We start from the raw sequence: 18,041 nt of genomic DNA, 5'->3' as shown, positions 1-18,041 counted from the left end.
CAACTGCTCAAACATGAAGAAATGGTCCTTGCTTTGCCATGGTTATGGTTTTGAGTGTCTGCGAAATTGTGTAAATGTTTAGAAGGATATATTAATAATGAGATGATAAATGATCACATGGCATCCATGTGGCATCCACTGTGGTTTGACAGTAGCACTATAATTACTATGTTCCCTACACTGCAGTTTCAGATATATACATGTATGGCATTCCGGGAGTGCAATTTTAAAAATAATGTACAGTATGCCCTCTCAATTTGTCTTTCTGCCAACCATTAACAGATTTCCCTATCTTAATGTTTTGTAGTGTACAACAATACATATCTAGTGGATAGAGATTTAGGATGTATGTTTAATTCAAGAACAGGGTGTTAGGTTCTGTTTATGTTCTGTTTAGATTTTGCTTTTGTTTTGAACGTGGCCGGTTCTATTTGGTTTTTGTCCTTTGATTTCGAATGTAGCTTGCCCTCTGTAGCCCCTATTTAAAGGGCAAACATTGTTTGTCCCTATTTAATTTCTTGTTGCCCCTGTGTTTCTTGTTGGTTATTGTTGCTGTTGCCTGTTCCAGTCGTTTTGTTAAGAAAATCTTTGCTAAGAAAAGCGAATGTCTCTGAGTGACTGACCCTTGTTAAATAACGTAGTGGTTAGAGACGCAGACCTGCAACCAATAGGTCCCGTGTGCGAATCTTGTTACAGTCAGAGCAAATTATGCATTAGGATTTGTTCCGGATGGATAAAAACGTTTCTGGCTACAACCTTCAGTAGCTACGTTATAGTAAGTCTAAAATAAAACTGTTTCTGGTGGATTTTCAAAGTATGCATCCATACAAGATTTTTGGGGTAATATAGGCTAGATAAACCTTGGGCAGTAAAAGAGTAGGGGTTTCCACGATTCTCTAGCCTTTTCACTTGAAGAAAATGTATGTTATCGTCACCTATATTGATAGTTATGTATCAATGTAATTCACAAATTAAAGAAAAAATGAAAGTTGTGTGCCATGAAATACCTTACAGTGCCATTCACATGAGAGACCTGAGTTTGAATCCAGTGAGGATGACATTTAATAATTGTAATTGCGGGCCGCAATAAAACTGTTTACGGTTAGAGTGCAACAATTTCTTGTGGATTTTCAAAGTACGCATCCGGGCATGCCTTTTGGGTCAGGTACACAAAAACATAGCTGGCTACAACATTCAGTAGCAATAGTAAGCCTCAACAATATTTTTTACATTTATACAGTATTACGACTATTTCTGGTGGATTCTACGATTGTCTCATCATTTCACTTGTTGAAAAAGTCAGTTATCGTCACCTGTATTGATTTATACTGTATCAATGTAATTCACGAATGGCTAATAAGCTGTTAAAACAGCCATTGGCAAAAGCCATACAGTTCATAGATGCATTTTTGTGGTGGAGGAAAAACTGAGTAACATTTCATATTAAGTTAACACAATGGTTAATGGTATCTAAAGAAATATTCAAACTTGACGTGATTTTAATGTGTAACATAATTATATGATGTCAAGAAGCTATACTGACATGCTTGGTGGTGTAGTGCTTAAAGACACAGCCTTTCATGTGGGAGATCCGGGGTTTGAATCTCGGGAGGGCAACAACAATCAATGCTTTTTATTGCAGGCCAGCTGAACTACGCTTGCCTGGTTTCTTGTTAACAACATGAAAAAATATAGATTGAAGTGATTATATGTGCTGTTCAGTTCTAGATATTGATATAGTACATTTTGGCTCTGTTTGCTTGTCACCGTTTTTCAGTATGGGGTACCATTCTCTGAATTAAGGAGCCTGAATGTGAAGTCACTGCATAGTTCTCTCTGTCTTTCATGAAGCCGCGTTAGAGACGTGGTATAAATTACCTCAGTATAAATGAAGTATAGGATGATGTGGCATGTTCTTCTCTGAATACACTTCAGGTAATCAGACTGCCTGGGTCATTGAGATGTACTTGGCAGGATACTTCTTCTCCACAGTACATTATACACATACTGCATACTATGTTAGCCAGTATAAATGCTTACCAGGTCTTGCTATTGTTCATAGAACTTTTAAGGCTTTTTTTCTAGGACTCTTTTAGCAAGCTGGCCCCCTTGCTAAACCTGCCTGTCCTTCTATAGTATTACCATTCAAATATTCAAACAATCACACACTTTGAGCTCCTGCCAATTGATCTGGTGATGGTTTGGGATAGGTGGATTTCTTGTGAATATTACCTTACAGGTACTGGTCATATAATTAGAATATCATCAAAAAGTTTATTTATTTCAGTAATTCCATTCAAAGGTCAGGCGAGTTTGCTGGCCAATTAAGAACAGGGAAACCATGGTCCTTAAACCAGGTACTGATAGCTTTGGTACTGTTGGAAAATGAAATCTGCATCTCCATAAAGTTAGTCAGCAACAGGAAGCATGAAGTGCTCTAAAACTTCCTGGTAGATGGCTGCGTTGACCTTGGACCTCAGAAAACACAGTGGACCAACACCAGCAGATGACATGGCACCCCAAACCATCACTGACTGTGGAAACTTTACACTGGACTTCAAGCAACATGGATTCTGTGCCTCTCCTCTCTTCCTCCAGACTCTGGGACCTTGATTTCCAAAGGAAATACAAAATGTACTTTCATCAGAGAACATAACTCAGCAGCAGTCCAGTCCTTATAGTCTTTAGCCCATGCTAGACACTTCTGACGCTGGGTCTTGTTCAAGAGTGGCGTGACACAAGGAATGCAACACCTGAAACCCATGTCTTGCATACGTCTGTGCGTGGTTGTTCTTGAAGCACTGACTCCAGCTGCAGTCCACTCTTTGTGAATCTCCCCCACATTTTTAAATGGGTTTTGTTTCACAAATCTTTTCCTTCCCCTCACCTCTCTATTAATGTGCTTGGACACAGAGCTCTGTGAACAGCCAGCCTCTTTAGCTATTACCTTTTGTGTCTTGCCTTCCTTGTGCAAAGTGTCAATGGTCGTCTTTTGGATAGCTGTCAAGTCAGCGGTCTTCCCCATGATTGTGTTGCCTACAGAACTAGACTGTGAGACCATTTAAAGGCTTTTGCAGGTGTTTTGAGTAAATTAGCTGATTAGAGTGTGGCACCAAGTGTCTTCAATATTCAAATTTTCTGAGATACAGAATTTGGGGTTTTCATTAGTTGTCAGTTATAATCATCAAAATTAAAAGAAATAAACAATTGAAATATATCAGTCTGTGTGGAATGAATGTGAACATTATATAAGTTTCACTTTTTGGATGGAATTACTGAAATAAATCAACTTTTTGATGATATTCTAATTTTATGACCAGCACCTGTACACCTGGCAGTGTTCAGTTTTGCTTGCATGAACCTACATGCCAAAGTTGTTCAGGGCATGCTGTTGTGGGCTGATGTTTCCATTTATTATTGCAATAATAATGATGCTTATTATTATTGTTATTTAAGCCTTACAGAATTAAATTGTGATACGGGTGTTTATGTGGGATTTGGAATTAGTTGTTTTCCAGTAGGCTAACAGCTGTGTGGGTGATTTATCTTTCGGCTCTACTTCCAAACTGACTGAAGTATGTTTGGTCGAATGTCTTATTTCATCCAGCTAGCAGTGAATCTGTGTTGCATTGTACACCTGAACTGAGGAATCATAAAGACCACTATCAACTAATTCCATTCCCTTATATATTTGTCCCCAAAAACTTCACTGTGAACTCAAGTCTTCATCTGAATACAGGAACATTTATCCTCATCATAACCCCAATGGAAATATCATTACTCAGTTTTGAAGTGAAGTCCTTTCAAATGGGACATGATGATCTCTGAGTCTCCCTTCAAAAAGACATGCTTTTCCCTTAACAGTGCCCATAAGGTTCTGGTCCGTATTGTGCATTACATGGTACCGATTGGGATGTGGCGCTGTTGGACGGCTCGGTTATATAATGGAGGAGGAATGGAAATCAGGCTCCTTCCTCATACCTAAATGAGCAGTAACAGTGAGTGATAAAGTCTGTTTGCTGCTGGGTGTGTCCTTGCCAGTAGCCCGGGGGGAAGGTCACCTGATGCTTTCCTCACAGGCTACAGAGGGAGCAGGAGAAAGTGGTTGACATGGAGGTTAGCGGGAGAGAGAGTCAGAGGGGGTGAATGGGATGTAAAGAGAAGGGTGTGCAGGGAAGGACAGAGATATGGAAGAAAGGGAGTGCAGAGGGGGAGTGGGAAAGGGGGGATGGATGCAGAGAGAAAGACAGATGGGGAAGTGGAGGGGACCAGTTGACCTCACACACACACATGCACTAGGGGATAAATAGTTTCACAAAACCCAGCTCTGTGGGCGCTATTGACTGTGTGAGGCCTGGAAGGAGTTGATTCTGGGTGCAAATAAATTGCTTTTAGTAGGGTTGTGATAGATGGTCTTTTAAACAATCCCACTCTTTATAAAGAGCCATGCAATTTACCAATAGTGTTAAAACAGTGACATTTCCAGAATCAGCATACTCTCCCACATCCTAATCATATGACATTGTTGAAGGAAATACACATCTGAATTCAGATAAATGGTGGTCCAGCTTAGCAATGTCATTATTATTCTTAATTATACAGTGCCTTGCGAAAGTATTCGGCCCCCTTGAACTTTTCGACCTTTTGCCACATTTCAGGCCTCAAACATAAAGATATAAAACTGTAATTTTCTGTGAAGTATCAACAACAAGTGGGACACAATTATGAAGTGGAACGAAATTCATTGGATATTTCAAACCTTTTTAACAAATAAAAAACTGAAAGATTGGGCGTGCAAAATTATTCAGCCCCTTTACTTTCAGTGCAGCAAACTCTCTCCAGAAGTTCAGTGAGGATCTCTGAATGATCCAATGTTGACCTAAATGACTAATGATGATAAATAGAATCCACCTGTGTGTAATCAAGTCTCCGTATAAATGCACCTGCTCTGTGATAGTCTCAGAGGTCCGTTTAAAGCGCAGAGAGCATCATGAAGAACAGGGAACACACCAGGCAGGTCCGAGATACTGTTGTCGAGAAGTTTAAAGCCGGATTTGGATACAAAAATATTTCCCAAGCCTTAAACATCCCAAGGAGCACTGTGCAAGCGATAATATTGAAATGGAAGGAGTATCAGACCACTGCAAATCTACGAAGACCCGGCCGTCCCTCTAAACTTTCAGCTCATACAAGGAGAAGACTGATCAGAGATGCAGCCAAGAGGCCCATGATCACTCTGGATGAACTGCAGAGATCTACCGCTGAGGTGGGAGACTCTGTCCATAGGACAACAATCAGTCGTATAATGCACAAATATGGCCTTTATGGAAGAGTGGCAAGAAGAAAGCCATTTCTTAAAGATATCCATAAAAAGTGTCGTTTAAAGTTTGTCTGTCCGTCCGTGTGTGTTCACCTGTCTGTGTTCAAGCGCTTGATTTGGCATTCTATACATTTTTGTATTTAGTATTAGAATGAACATTCTTTGATTTGCAGAAGCCATGTTTGACGTGTCAGCATGTGTGTATGTGTCGGTGCAGGTCGACTCTTAAGCTAGAATGAAGAGAAGCAAAGATCGAGAACAGAGTCTGCCCCATACATAATGGATGAAGGAGCTTACACTTCAAGAATCAGAGATGTTTCTTGGTGTGTGTGTTTGTGTCTGAATGTCTCTGCCCCAAACACTCTTAAAGCAGAGCTTAGTCTAGCTAGCATAACCACTATATGAGTCCTACAACAACTTTTGTGTAATAAAAAATAAAATTGTGACTACCGAAAAATAAAACAACCTATTGTTGGTGGTATACACAGTATATTAACTGATTATCCATTACACATCTATTGTAACAAACAGGAGACAGATGGTATTGCATTCAGTGTTGTGAAGTAATTAATAGGATCTTTGTGACATCATTTGAGAAACACCAACAGAACAAGGGACATGAAATGTTAGAAATGATGTACTCTGATCTTCTTTGTTTGCCCTAGACATTGACGAGTGTGCGGAACACCTGATCCTGTGCCACAATCACTCCCACTGTGTCAACCTGCCCGGCTGGTACCACTGTGAGTGCAGGAGCGGTTTCCATGACAATGGCTCCTACCTGATTGATGGGAGCTCCTGCATCGGTTAGTTCTGTCATTATAGGCCCCCTCTTGGTCCTCTCCATTTCTACTGCTGGCATAACTATTTTGAGTTGAATGCAGTCATTATGAGTTCTGGAAAATATACTGCTTCTGTCTAAATCGACTTATTATGGCCCAAAAAGGTCAACCTTGGTTTCATCCGACCATAACACATTTTCCAATGTGCTTTTGGCTTGGATGTTTTTCTTTGCAGGAAAAGGCTTCCTTCTTGCCACCCTACCCTATAAGTGGAAAAAGTTCTGACATTATTTATCTTTTTCTCATTCTTTTACATCACATAAACATGGTATTCTAACAGGGGTGTGTAGAATTTTATATAAACTGCATATTTGCATTTTTCATTATATGGTACAGATTCACAACTGTAAACGCAACCTAATTCTGGTCAATCCTCCTTAATTTTCCCAAAAACTCATTACTCATATTATTATTATTTTTTGTGTCATTCTTTCACTCTAGTTGTCATACAAACCCCTTCCTCTCACATATATATTCCCTTTTTAACATGAAGATTTACTAGCTTTGCACACAGTGTCGGAATGATTTCTTCTTGTCAGATTTGCTCCAGGTTTTTCAGGTTGGTTGGATCACATTTGTGGACATTTGTGCAATTTTCAAACAATGCCACAGATTCTCAATGAAATTGATATTCTATAAAGACTTTGGCTGGGCAACAGCCGTACATTCTCCTTTTTTAAAGTTCTCTGCTTATGAGAAGCTCCACACAGCATGATGCTTCTGCCACCACCGTACTACACTGTATGGATAGTGTGTTGGCATATGCATTGCTATGCTTGCTCCACATATAGCTCTTTGGGTTTTGGCTCTAAATGCTCTGTCTTGGTCCCATCTGACCACAAAACCTGTTCCCATATTGCAGCTGTGTCAGTCTCATGCTATGAGATGATACTTTTGAGTATAATTCTTTTCACCACCCTCCAATACAGGCCAGTTTTATGGTGAGCTGTCAATATTATTGATTGGTGCACCATTACTCCACTCTGAGTCACTAAACTCTGTAGCTTCTTCTAATGATTATTGGCTTTTCTCTGGCATGTCTCGTATGTGTCCTTGTTTGAGCGCTGAGTTCTGACCAAGACATTTCCTGGCAGTGCTTGGGTGGTGTGATGCTCACAAGGATATGCAAACACAATTTATGCATTCCTATTCATGTATTGCTAACTTTAGAGTGCTCATTGTAGATCTTCTCACGGGTCCACCAGACCTGAAATTCTGAGATCGGCCCCGGGACCTGAGCAGGTCTGGGTCCAACATTTTTACCTATTTCTCGGATCTGGGTCAGATGTAATGTAATTGCGACGAGTCTTGGGTATGTGCAATAATATAACATTTACTGACTGGACCATTTGGATCTGTCCATTATGTAATACATTTAAATAACACATTTCTAATGTAAAGGCAGCTGTTACCTTAAGTAAGATAACAGCAAGTTTATCTTTAATCTTTCAATCAACTGAAACTAAAATCGTAAGCACATGATCACCTCTGTGCGACAGGATGCTCTTGGAGGGAGAAGGAGGCCATATATCGGTATAATCTATTCTTGATTGATGTAGTATGGAGGGCAAGGGCTTTTTCACATTTGTGAAGAGAAAGAGTACACTGTTTTGTTTCCTTATCGTGTTACGTATTTTCCCTCTAGTAGGACCTTGGCTAATTAAGCCAGGCCAACAGTTAGTTTCTTGGAAAATATGAAGCCTGTATTTTTGAAAATTTTTCACTTTCCTTTTGTTTTACAATGATTCATTACTACAGTAGGCCAGTTAATTCGATTTTTTTACTTATTATTTATCATAAATAAAGTTTACAAATGTCTGAAAATGTGTGGCAATATTCCTATTAGTCAACTGCAGCGGTGCACACATTGTGGGATAGTTGACGTGCTGTGCTCTGCTTGCTGTTACCTACATGGCTACCTGCCAAACTTTTTCGAATTTACTCGACATAAACTAATTGGTCAAAATTCTATTTTAGAGTTTTACCAACGCAATATTTATCTGTTGACCTCTTACCCAACTTTTATACACCGGGACTCTTTTTGGACATAATTAACATAACTACTCACCCCTGAACACCCGAGGCTAAGTATCATTACAATGCCTTATTACTGTAATTGTTGTAGCAACAACACGGAGGAGAATGTTCGTCTTAAGTTAAAGATAGCAGAGTTAGAGGCTCGGCATCTGACGCAAATGCCAGGCAAGGATTATGCTAGTGTAGAAATAGAAAAATCTGCGTCAGTGCCACCAGGTAGAAACGATAGTTTTGTTAGCCCCCCGGCACGGCTCCTGCAGCCGGGCAATAACTTTCTCTTGGTCACTGGGAAGAAATGCCGTTGACCAGTTAAACCTGAATCGTTGCTAAAACCAACTGAGACTTTGAACAGGTTTTCCCCACTGGAGTCGGAGTCAAGGCCCGAGCCGTCTTCGGAGGGGAATGATCGGCAGGCATGTTCTACCGGTGGCCTTGAAAAACTGAAAACTTTAGTCATTGGCGATTCCATTACACGCAGTATTAGACTAAAGAATCAGCCGGCGATCGTACATTGTTTACCGGGGGGCAGAGCCACCGACGTAGCCGCAAATCTAAAACTGGCAAGTATAGAGAGTACAGAGATATTGTTACCCACGTTGGCACCAACGATGTTAGGATGAAACAGTCAGAGGTTACGAAGCAGAACATAGCATCAGCGTGTAAATTAGCTAGAAAGATGTGTCGGCATCGAGTAATTGTCTCTGGCCCCCTCCCAGCTAGGGGTGGTGACGAGCTCTACAGCAGACTTGCGCAACTCAATCGCTGGCTGAAAACGGAGTTCTGCCCGTCGCAGGAGGTAGAGTTTGTAGATAACTGGCCTTCTTTTCGGGACTCTCCCAGAAATAGGGCCAGGCCTGATCTGCTGAGGAGCGACGGTTTCCATCCTAGCTGGAGTGGTGCTCTTCTTTTATCTAGGAACATTGACAGGAGTCTCACTCCTATAGCTTTAACATGAGATAGGGTGCAGGTCAGGCTGCAGGCTGTTAGCCAGCCTGCTAGCATAGTGGAGTCTGTCAATAGCATAGCCAGAGTAGTTAGTACAACTTTACCAATTGCCACTGTGACTCGTTCCAGGCTGAGAAAAGTTAAACAAGGTAGTGCTAACAAAAACAACCTTATTAAGATAAAGCCTTCCTCCACCTCGGTCAAAAATAAAAATAATTGTAGTCGCATCTCAAAATGGGACTCCTAAATATTAGATCTCTTGCTCCAAAGGCAGTTGCAGTAAATGAATTAATCTCTGATCATAAACTAGATGCTATTGGTTTGTGTGAAACGTGGCTAAAGCCTAATGAATTCACTGCCTTAAATGAGGCCTCTCCTCCTGGCTATACTAGTGATCATATCCCTCGTGCGTCCCGAAAAGGAGGGGGTGTCGCTAATATTTATGACAGTAAATATAAGCTTACTCTCAAACATATCACAGAGTTTCATTCTTTCAAAGTTTTACTCATTAAAGTTAACCAGGCCGATAAATCGTTTTACATAGCTACTATTTATAGGCCCCCCGGGCCATACACATTGTTCCTCAATGAGTTTCCAGAATTCTTGTCTAACCTTGTAGTCATGGCAGATAGTATTCTAATTTTTGGCGATTTCAATATTCATATGGAAAACTCCAATGATCCTCTTCAAAAAGCCTTTGAAGCCATAATTGACTCAATGGGTTTCATCCAACATGTCTCAGGTCCAACACATTACCAAAATCATACCTTAGATTTAGTCCTGTCACGAGAAATAGATATTGTAGATCTAATAATTTACCCCCAAAATCCTGGATTATCGGATCACTGTCTTATTACATTTACCGTTAAAACAAGAAATCCACTTACCCCCCAAACAATGAGTTTCAAAAGCCGTACTATAAATTCTCGGACTACAAATAAATTCCTTGATATTCTTACAAGTTCGCTCATTAACGACAGAGTAAATAAATCTGTAAACGATCAAATCGAGGATCTAAACTCAATACTGCGAAACACATTAGACATAGTTGAACCACTAAAAACTAAAGAAATACGCAACAAGAAACTTGCTCCCTGGTACACCGACAATACTAGAGCACTTAAGCAAGCCTCCAGAAGATTGGAGCGAAAGTGGCGCTCCACCAAGTTGGAAGTATTTAGACTAGCCTGGATAGACAGTACACTACAATACCGAAAATCACTCACGTCTGCTCGATCAGCTTATTTCTCCAACCCGATTGAGGCGAACAAAAACAATCCAAAATTTCTCTTTGATACAGTTGCAAAGTTAACAAAAAAACAGAGCTTAGCAAGTGAAGTGGGTCTTCACTTTAGTGGTAATGAATACATGAACTACTTTGATGAAAAGATCGTCACCATTAGAAAACAAATAACTGACTCCTTAAATAGTTATGGTCCTCAAAATCTCAGTTGTCCAAAATATTTCCTGAACCTCCCTGACCAGGTGTCAATGGGGACACTTGAATTTTTTGATACCGTATAGCTCGACACATTTACAAAATTTGTAATGAGTTCTAAACCCACAAACTCTCAGCTAGACCCGATTCCTACAAAATTACTTAAGGAGTTATTTCCTGTGCTAGGTCAGCCAATGCTGAACATAATAAATTGCTCCCTTTCCTCCGGATGCGTACCAAACTCACTAAAAATTGCGGAAATTAAGCCTCTTCTAAAAAAATCTAATCAAGATCCCGACATATTAAACAATTATAGGCCAATATCGAACCTCCCGTTCCTCTCAAAAATCTTAGAAAAATGTGTTTCCCAACAACTGAATGCCTTCCTAAAGACAAAAAACATTTATGATATATTCCAGTCCGGTTTTAGATCCCATCATAGTACTGAGACTGCACTCGTGAAGGTAACAAATGACCTTCTAATGGCCTCAGACAAAGGTTCCGCATCCGTCCTGTTGCTTCTTGATCTTAGTGCTGCTTTTGACACTATTGATCACTCCCTTCTCTTAGAGAGACTGGAAACCAATATTGGGCTACGTGGACATGTTCTAGCCTGGTTTAAATCTTGTTTATCTGAAAGATATCAGTTTGTTAGTGTGGATGGCATATCCTCTGACAAGTCAAAGGTATGCTTTGGAGTTCCTCAAGGCTCGGTTCTGGGCCCATTATTGTTCTCACTATACATGCTCCCTCTGGGCGATGTAATCCGAAATCACAATATTAACTTTCACTGTTATGCTGATGACACACAGTTATATATTTCAATGAAGCATGGAGAAGCCCCTAAATTAACTATTTTGGAAGCATGCGTTTCAGATATTAGGAAGTGGATGACAGAGAATTTCTTGCTCTTAAACTCAAATAAAACAGAAATGCTCCTTTTAGGACCCAAAAAACAAAGAGCGTTGTTAGCAGATCTCACTGTGAACCTCGACGGCTGCATGGTCGTATCCCAAAAAACTGTAAAAAACCTTGGCGTTACCCTTGACCCTGACCTCTTCTTTGAAGAACATATAAAATATGTCTCAAGAGTTGCTTATTTTAATCTTCGAAACATCGCAAAAATTAGAAACTTTCTATCAAAAACTGATGCAGAAAAATGTATCCATGCTTTCGTTACTTCTAGATTAGATTACTGCAATGCTCTTCTCTCTGGTTATCCAGACAAATTAATAAATAAACTTCAATTAGTGCTGCACACGGCTGCTAGAATCCTAACTAAAACAAAAAAATTTGAACACATTACTCCTGTCCTGGCGTCCTTACAATGGCTGCCTGTTAGGGTTAGGGCTGATTTTAAGGTTTTACTCTTAACCTATAAATCAATACATGGACTTGCTCCTACTTACCTGGCTGAAATGATCCAGCCATACATACCTACACGTAACCTTAGCTCGCAAGATGCAGGCCTTTTAATTGTACCTAGAATTTCTAAACAAACAGTTGGCGGCAGGGCCTTTTCTCATAGAGCTCCACTCCTGTGGAATGATCTGCCAATTAAGGTTAGAAATGCAAACTCAGTGCAAACTTTCAAGTGTCTACTAAAAACTCATCTCTACAGCACGGTTTATAATTAGGTGTAGCCTCTCTAGGTTACTTCCTAAAATTCGACATTAGAGTTTTTCCTAGCCACTGAAATTTAACACTACTGTTGTTTGCTCCTTGGGGTTTAAGGCCGGGTGTCTCTGTAAAGCACTTTGTGACAACTGCTGTTGTAAAAAGGGCTTTATAAATAAATTTGATTGATTGATTGCACACTGACTCCTCTCAGACTTAGTCTGATTAATTTGAGAATGACTTAGAGTTGACCTGTAATCTAACAATATAATGCTTCTTTATTAAAATAATACATATTATAGCCTTTTACTGCTGTCCTATGTCATATAGCCTATTGCCCTTGTAGCCGATGAGGATAGGCTAAATAAGAAGTGTCGTTATAGCCTGGGAACATTCCACCAGCATAATATGCAAGTTCAAGTTCTTTATATCTATTTGTAAAAATACCTATGCTATAGGCATATACTGTATGAATGCATTTAACCCCAAATCTCCAACAGAACCATCGGTCTGGTATGGGTCCAGCAGGTAGCCTATATAGCCGCGGAAAGTGAGGTATGGTCTGTTTGGGTATTGTATTCTCGGCTGCTTGCATTTGTTCGTGACTGCGGGAACCAAGCTCAGATTGCTATTAAGATATTGTTCTGCAATCAGCACCCACGGATCAAAACGTCTCCCCATGGCTGCAGGCTAAAATAATATACTTATTTTTGAACGAGTTGTCTTCCTTTAGGCCATGGCCAATATGTAGGTATAAACTGTCATGCCAACAAGAATATCGAAATTAATATCCGTTTTGAATATAGGAAAATGCAGACAGGATGTGTCTCTATAGGCCCACACTCCTCTTTGTCATTTACATTTTTATTTTGTAAGTATTTATAGATTTGCATACAGTGATGCCGTGTTTCCACTGGTGCCAAACACTGGTGTTTTACCCTAAAGTCCATGGCCGAGTAGCCCGGCTATCAATTGGTGTCAAGCCCCGGACTTAGAGCAGGGTTTGCGGATTGACGCGTGACATGGTTTGAAAATGGTGCATGTTGTTCTATTCGTATAGTGATGTGTATCGATTGCTTTAGGCTTCTCGTAATGGTTTTCATCAGATCTAACAAACATATCCCTGATGAAATAAAGAAAATGATCAACAGTACAGGGAAGCAAAGACTCGGAAAGAGTTGGAATGACCAAAGGTGATACGATGACTTTGACTCAATAGAAAAACTGAGTGCTGAGACAGACTGAGGTTGCAGAACCTAACAACACAAAATTACCTCAGAATACTCCCTATTATAGGTAGATTGTTTTGATGAAATACTTATTAAACTGGTTTAGTTGCAGTGTAACGAGTGTAGGTGGAGAAGGAAATGGTCGCAGGAGTTTGAGGAAGAAATTACTTTTACTTAATTTAAATGACTTTATTACTTAAGTTAAAATGCTGTATTGTAAACAAACTGAGCATGGCGTTATTGTTTATTTTTCTACCAGCAAAATATCAACTTACATTTTTTGTAACCGGAAAACCAACTTGCGTTGATAGTTTACTCCTCCCTCCCCACGTGAGCCCATCCTTAAGTCCTTTGTACCAAATGTATAGTGGAAACAGAAAAGTCTGGAGCCAACATTAGCATAAATCACCAGTGTAGCCCTGGTACTGGGGTAAAGCACCAGTGGAAACGCAGCATGAGTGAATGTTTAGGCTTAGACCTACAGTATATTACATATGGATTGCATGCAGTCAGGACCGCAAAGCATGTAATGCCACATACACACAACTGAGCATAATTGGACTCATTGTTTTAGGCGATTGAATAAATGTAAAAATGTTTTGTGTTCTTGTAGGTTATTTTTTTTTACATTTAAAACTGTAAGCTTATTTTGCCAATATTACCTGTGCTGGTTGCTGCACCATTTTGAGGCTTCTTTCTATTTCTACTGTCAGTACTGAACGGACCTTTCTGATCTTTTTTTTCTACGGTACTTTTCAGAACGGATCTGTTTTTCTTCAGATCCATTTGGAATGTATCTAAAAAAATAAATAATAATATTTACGCAAATTGTTGCGGGTGGGAAAGACGTTTGTAGCTCCCCCAGTGACAGGCATGAAGCAAAAGGTCTTGGTTAGAACACAGGGCTTTAATATTGGTCAACCCGTGAGAACTGGTTTGAAGAAAGAAAAATAAATTAACAAAATAATGCTATATGCATGTCTCACATATATTGTTTACAATCAAATCCATATACAGCTAGCCACTTTATATGTTATACATCAGTAAACATGGCACATGAAAAACATATGTAAACAGAAACATATACAGCAAAATAAAGCTGTCAACAAACCTCATTGCTGATTATCACAAAGAGGTGCTAAACATCCTTTCAAATCTCCTGAATCTTCTTCTGTATATTTTCCTGCCAACTTGTTTACTTAAACATGACAACAGCGGAATAATCAGTCTCTTTCGCGGTAAAGTTTTCTTCAGTGCGTCGCTCAAAGGCGCCCGGCCGGAAACCTCCGGGCGGAACCAATAATTCCGGCTTACTATTAACATTCAATTTAGAAAGAAAAACAAATAGTAAAAGTGCTAATACAAAATAAACTGGACAAAGGCAGTTACATCGTTGATTATTTTTATTGATTTTACGTATGCTAATTAGCATAATTACGTTAATGAACTATTAGGCTGTATCTTTTGAACTGTTTGAACTACAGACACGAAACTGAATTTGTTTTGCAAGTTTAGGACATCCCTACTAGAAATTAGGAAATCTTTATTGATTTTACGTATGCTAATTAACGTAATAAGTGACAGTTATCTTATGAACTGTTCATGCTACAAACACAAAACCAACTTTGTTTCACTCGTTTTGACAATCACCACTGTAAATTATGAAAACGTTATCGATTTTACCTTTGCTAATTAGTGTCATTACCGTTACTTAACTACTAGGATGTATATTTTGAACCGTTCGAGCTACAGACACGTAACTGACTCTCTTTCAAAACTTTAGACTATTCACTGTTCATATATTGACACGTTTATTGATTTTACGTATGCTAATTAGCGTAATTGCAGTTAATTAACCATTAGGCTGTATCTTTTGGACTGTTCGACCTACAGATACAAATCCAACTTTGTTTCACCAGTTTAGGCTATTCCCTGTTCATGTAATGACACGTTTTTTTTATTTTACGTATGCTAATTAGTGTAACTAGTGTTAAATAACTACTAGGCTGTATATTTTGAACCTTTCGTGTTACAGTCAAGAAACCAACTTTGTTTCACATGCTTAAGCTATCCCCACTGCAAATTATGAAACAGCAATCCATTTTCCGTATGCTAATTAGTGTTAATTAGCTACTACCCAGATAGCAATGAGTCGGCGGACCGGAGGCGGTCCTCCAAAGACAGTAGAAGCGTCAGAATGTCTAAATCGCAAACACGTTTGCCAGCTTTCCGCCGGCGGCAGACGCTTTTTAAAAGCGGCAGTCGCACTCCTACCGCCTGTGTTCTGCGGCCGGCCCGTGGTCCAACAGCCTTTCCACCGCCGTTATACAAAAGGTTTTCGAGCGATCTGCCGCTTTTATATATATATATTTAATATTTATAGCATGCAGTTTATCGAGAATAATGATTGATCAAACCAGACAAATTTCCATTTGGTGTTTTAATTCCACATTTCAAAGTACAGTAACTGTCATTCAAACAAGATGTGTCAGATCACTGAAATAAATAATAGGCATAAATACACACAGAACATGCAGGTTTCCAATAAAATGTTGGTTAAAAAAAAAGAACAGCCATACAAGCAAATTATGACACAAACACAATCATTGTTAATAATATAGAGGTCAGCTCTGGGATGAAAATAATTACCAGTAAACATAACAAGTAATGAGGATATTTGGTACCAAAGAATGTGCAGGATACCAAATAAAACGAGGTAGAACATCACATTTTCAAGCCATTGAGTAAAGCTCTAGAGTAGAATATTCCATTATAATGGCATTGCTGACCTGGAGCACAATATTTACACCATGCTGCATTAAGATGTGTCTCTTGTATCTGTGATAAACAAAACTTGATATACATATATAAAAATACAGAGGTAAAAACAGTAGTAGAACAGACCATTATAACTGCAATGCTGACCTGTGGCACAAGGATTTACAAGCTATATTTAACAATAGAATAACAGTTAAGCACTGTGATGGAATGAAAAATGCTGATGTTAAAAACAGAGTAAGTAGAATATTTGGTACCAGGTACTGTGCAATATCAAGTATCAGAGGTACGAAATAGTATTTCCAAGCTATTATTAATTGAATAACAGTTAAGCATAGTGATGAAATGAAAGTAGAATGTTGGTACTAGTTAATGCGCAATATCAAGTAACAGGTATGAAATAGGATTTACAAACTAAAATAGAATCGTTAAGATGGAATGAAATAAGCCAATACTAAAGTTAATACAAAAAAAACAGGGTGGGTTTGGTGAGTGTAGTCTGGCACTTCTGGCTTCTTGATGTTACTGACTGCAGGATAAAGAAAGTGTTCCAGTTCAGGGATGCTGGGGTGTCAGTAGTCAGCCTAGGTTTAAGGGGTTGGCTGTGGGTCCTTCTCAGCTGGGCGGCTTTTTCCTCCTTCACAGTCTGATGCTCCTTTCAGGTAACGTGTAACGTTAACCTGGACCGCCTCATCAGTGGCATCCTGGGTTGCCGGGTTCTTCCGGAGGGCCCCTGTAGAAAATACAGATCTGTCATTACATTTGAATGGCATAAGGCATAAGGGCATCTACTTAAAAAAAATACTTTGAACAATGGTCTTCAGGAACAGGTCTCTAAAACAGGTTTTATCCCCTATGCCAGTCCAGGTTGTATTAACGGCAAGGTTATTAGAGAAAATACTCTGAAGCATTCTCCACACTGTTGTCTTCAGGTCCCTCCCACATTTGATAGCCAAAAACCGAAGCTGAAAATCCAAAAATGTGTTAAATTACATTTCTCGCAAGCTTCTCATACATAAATATAAAATGTGACAGGCTGTGGATTTAGACTGTAGAATATACAGTGTACAAACTTAATTTGACTTTAGATTACCCTACGGCCTTATAAACGAAAGCAACACACTTACAAATTGTTCCTGGAGCTCTTTATCCTCCCTCAAAATGCTGTCAAGAAACACCAAATCTTCCTGGGTGTCTAGGGGGAGTAACATCCCCTGGCAGGGATAGCTCTCCAACAGACACATTGGCACTGAAATGTTGCAGCATAGTGTCCATTTTGTTTTCCATGCTACGCACAACATCGCCAAACTCTCCAAGACGTCGCAGCACTAGGGTCTGATCTGCACCTACAGGGGTTCCCAGAATAAAAGAATAAAGTAGTCAGTCCTGGTCCCTCAATTACTAAACAATGACATTTATACCTAGGTCTAATACACGTACATGTGGACCCAGTGGGAATTAAATCAACAACCACAGGTGTTGTTTGCAAGTTGTACCTGATTGCCCAGTGCGAGCAAACATCTTCAGCATTGTCCCAAATAGCTTCACCTGCTCTTGAAGTGAGCTGCTGTCACCCGAAGCTACAAAATGAAAGGCATATGGTCATTCTGAACCTACATTACACACAAAAAAGTAAAATTAAAGAAAGAGTGCATGTTCTCACCTGCTCGTGCATGGCTCCCCTCCCTCAGGGCATGGCTCCCCTCCCGCAGGGCTTGGTTCTCCTCCCTCAGTGCTTGGTTCTCCTCCCTCAGGGCTTGGTTCTCCTCCCTCAGGGCTTGGTTCTCGTTCTGGAAAACTAAAGGCACTATTTTCAAAACTGTTAAAAAACTGGA

The 18,041-nt window shown here is 39.6% G+C and overlaps 1 protein-coding gene and 1 long non-coding RNA gene across 8 annotated transcripts in view; one reads left to right on the top strand and one right to left on the bottom strand.

Annotated features, from left to right (window-relative positions):
* Positions 1-18,041, top strand: part of LOC105031116 (protein kinase C-binding protein NELL1) — a 781,285-nt gene that overhangs the window by 649,403 nt on the left and 113,841 nt on the right. For all 6 annotated transcript variants that reach the window (XR_003782803.2, XR_004576720.1, XM_029124715.2 and 3 more), the window contains one exon: positions 5,986-6,126. Coding sequence is in view for 4 of the 6 variants with exons in the window: in XM_029124715.2 (XP_028980548.1) it covers positions 5,986-6,126 (141 nt within the window). In the remaining 2 variants the exon portion in view is untranslated. The remainder of the gene's footprint in view (positions 1-5,985; positions 6,127-18,041) is intronic.
* Positions 16,838-17,910, bottom strand: LOC117595436. Of its 2 annotated transcripts, XR_004576723.1 has the most exons (5): positions 17,870-17,910; positions 17,703-17,786; positions 17,334-17,552; positions 17,108-17,171; positions 16,838-16,939 (listed from the first exon to the last, which is right to left on the bottom strand). It is a non-coding gene; the product is annotated as an uncharacterized LOC117595436 (long non-coding RNA). The 2 variants fall into 2 exon arrangements; XR_004576722.1 differs by lacking the exon at positions 17,108-17,171.

The sequence above is a fragment of the Esox lucius genome, chromosome 2 (assembly GCF_011004845.1).
Source record: "Esox lucius isolate fEsoLuc1 chromosome 2, fEsoLuc1.pri, whole genome shotgun sequence".
NCBI lineage: Eukaryota > Metazoa > Chordata > Actinopteri > Esociformes > Esocidae > Esox > Esox lucius.
The sequence above is the reverse complement of the archived record's forward strand: the minus strand, read 5'-3'. Positions and strand labels throughout refer to the sequence as shown.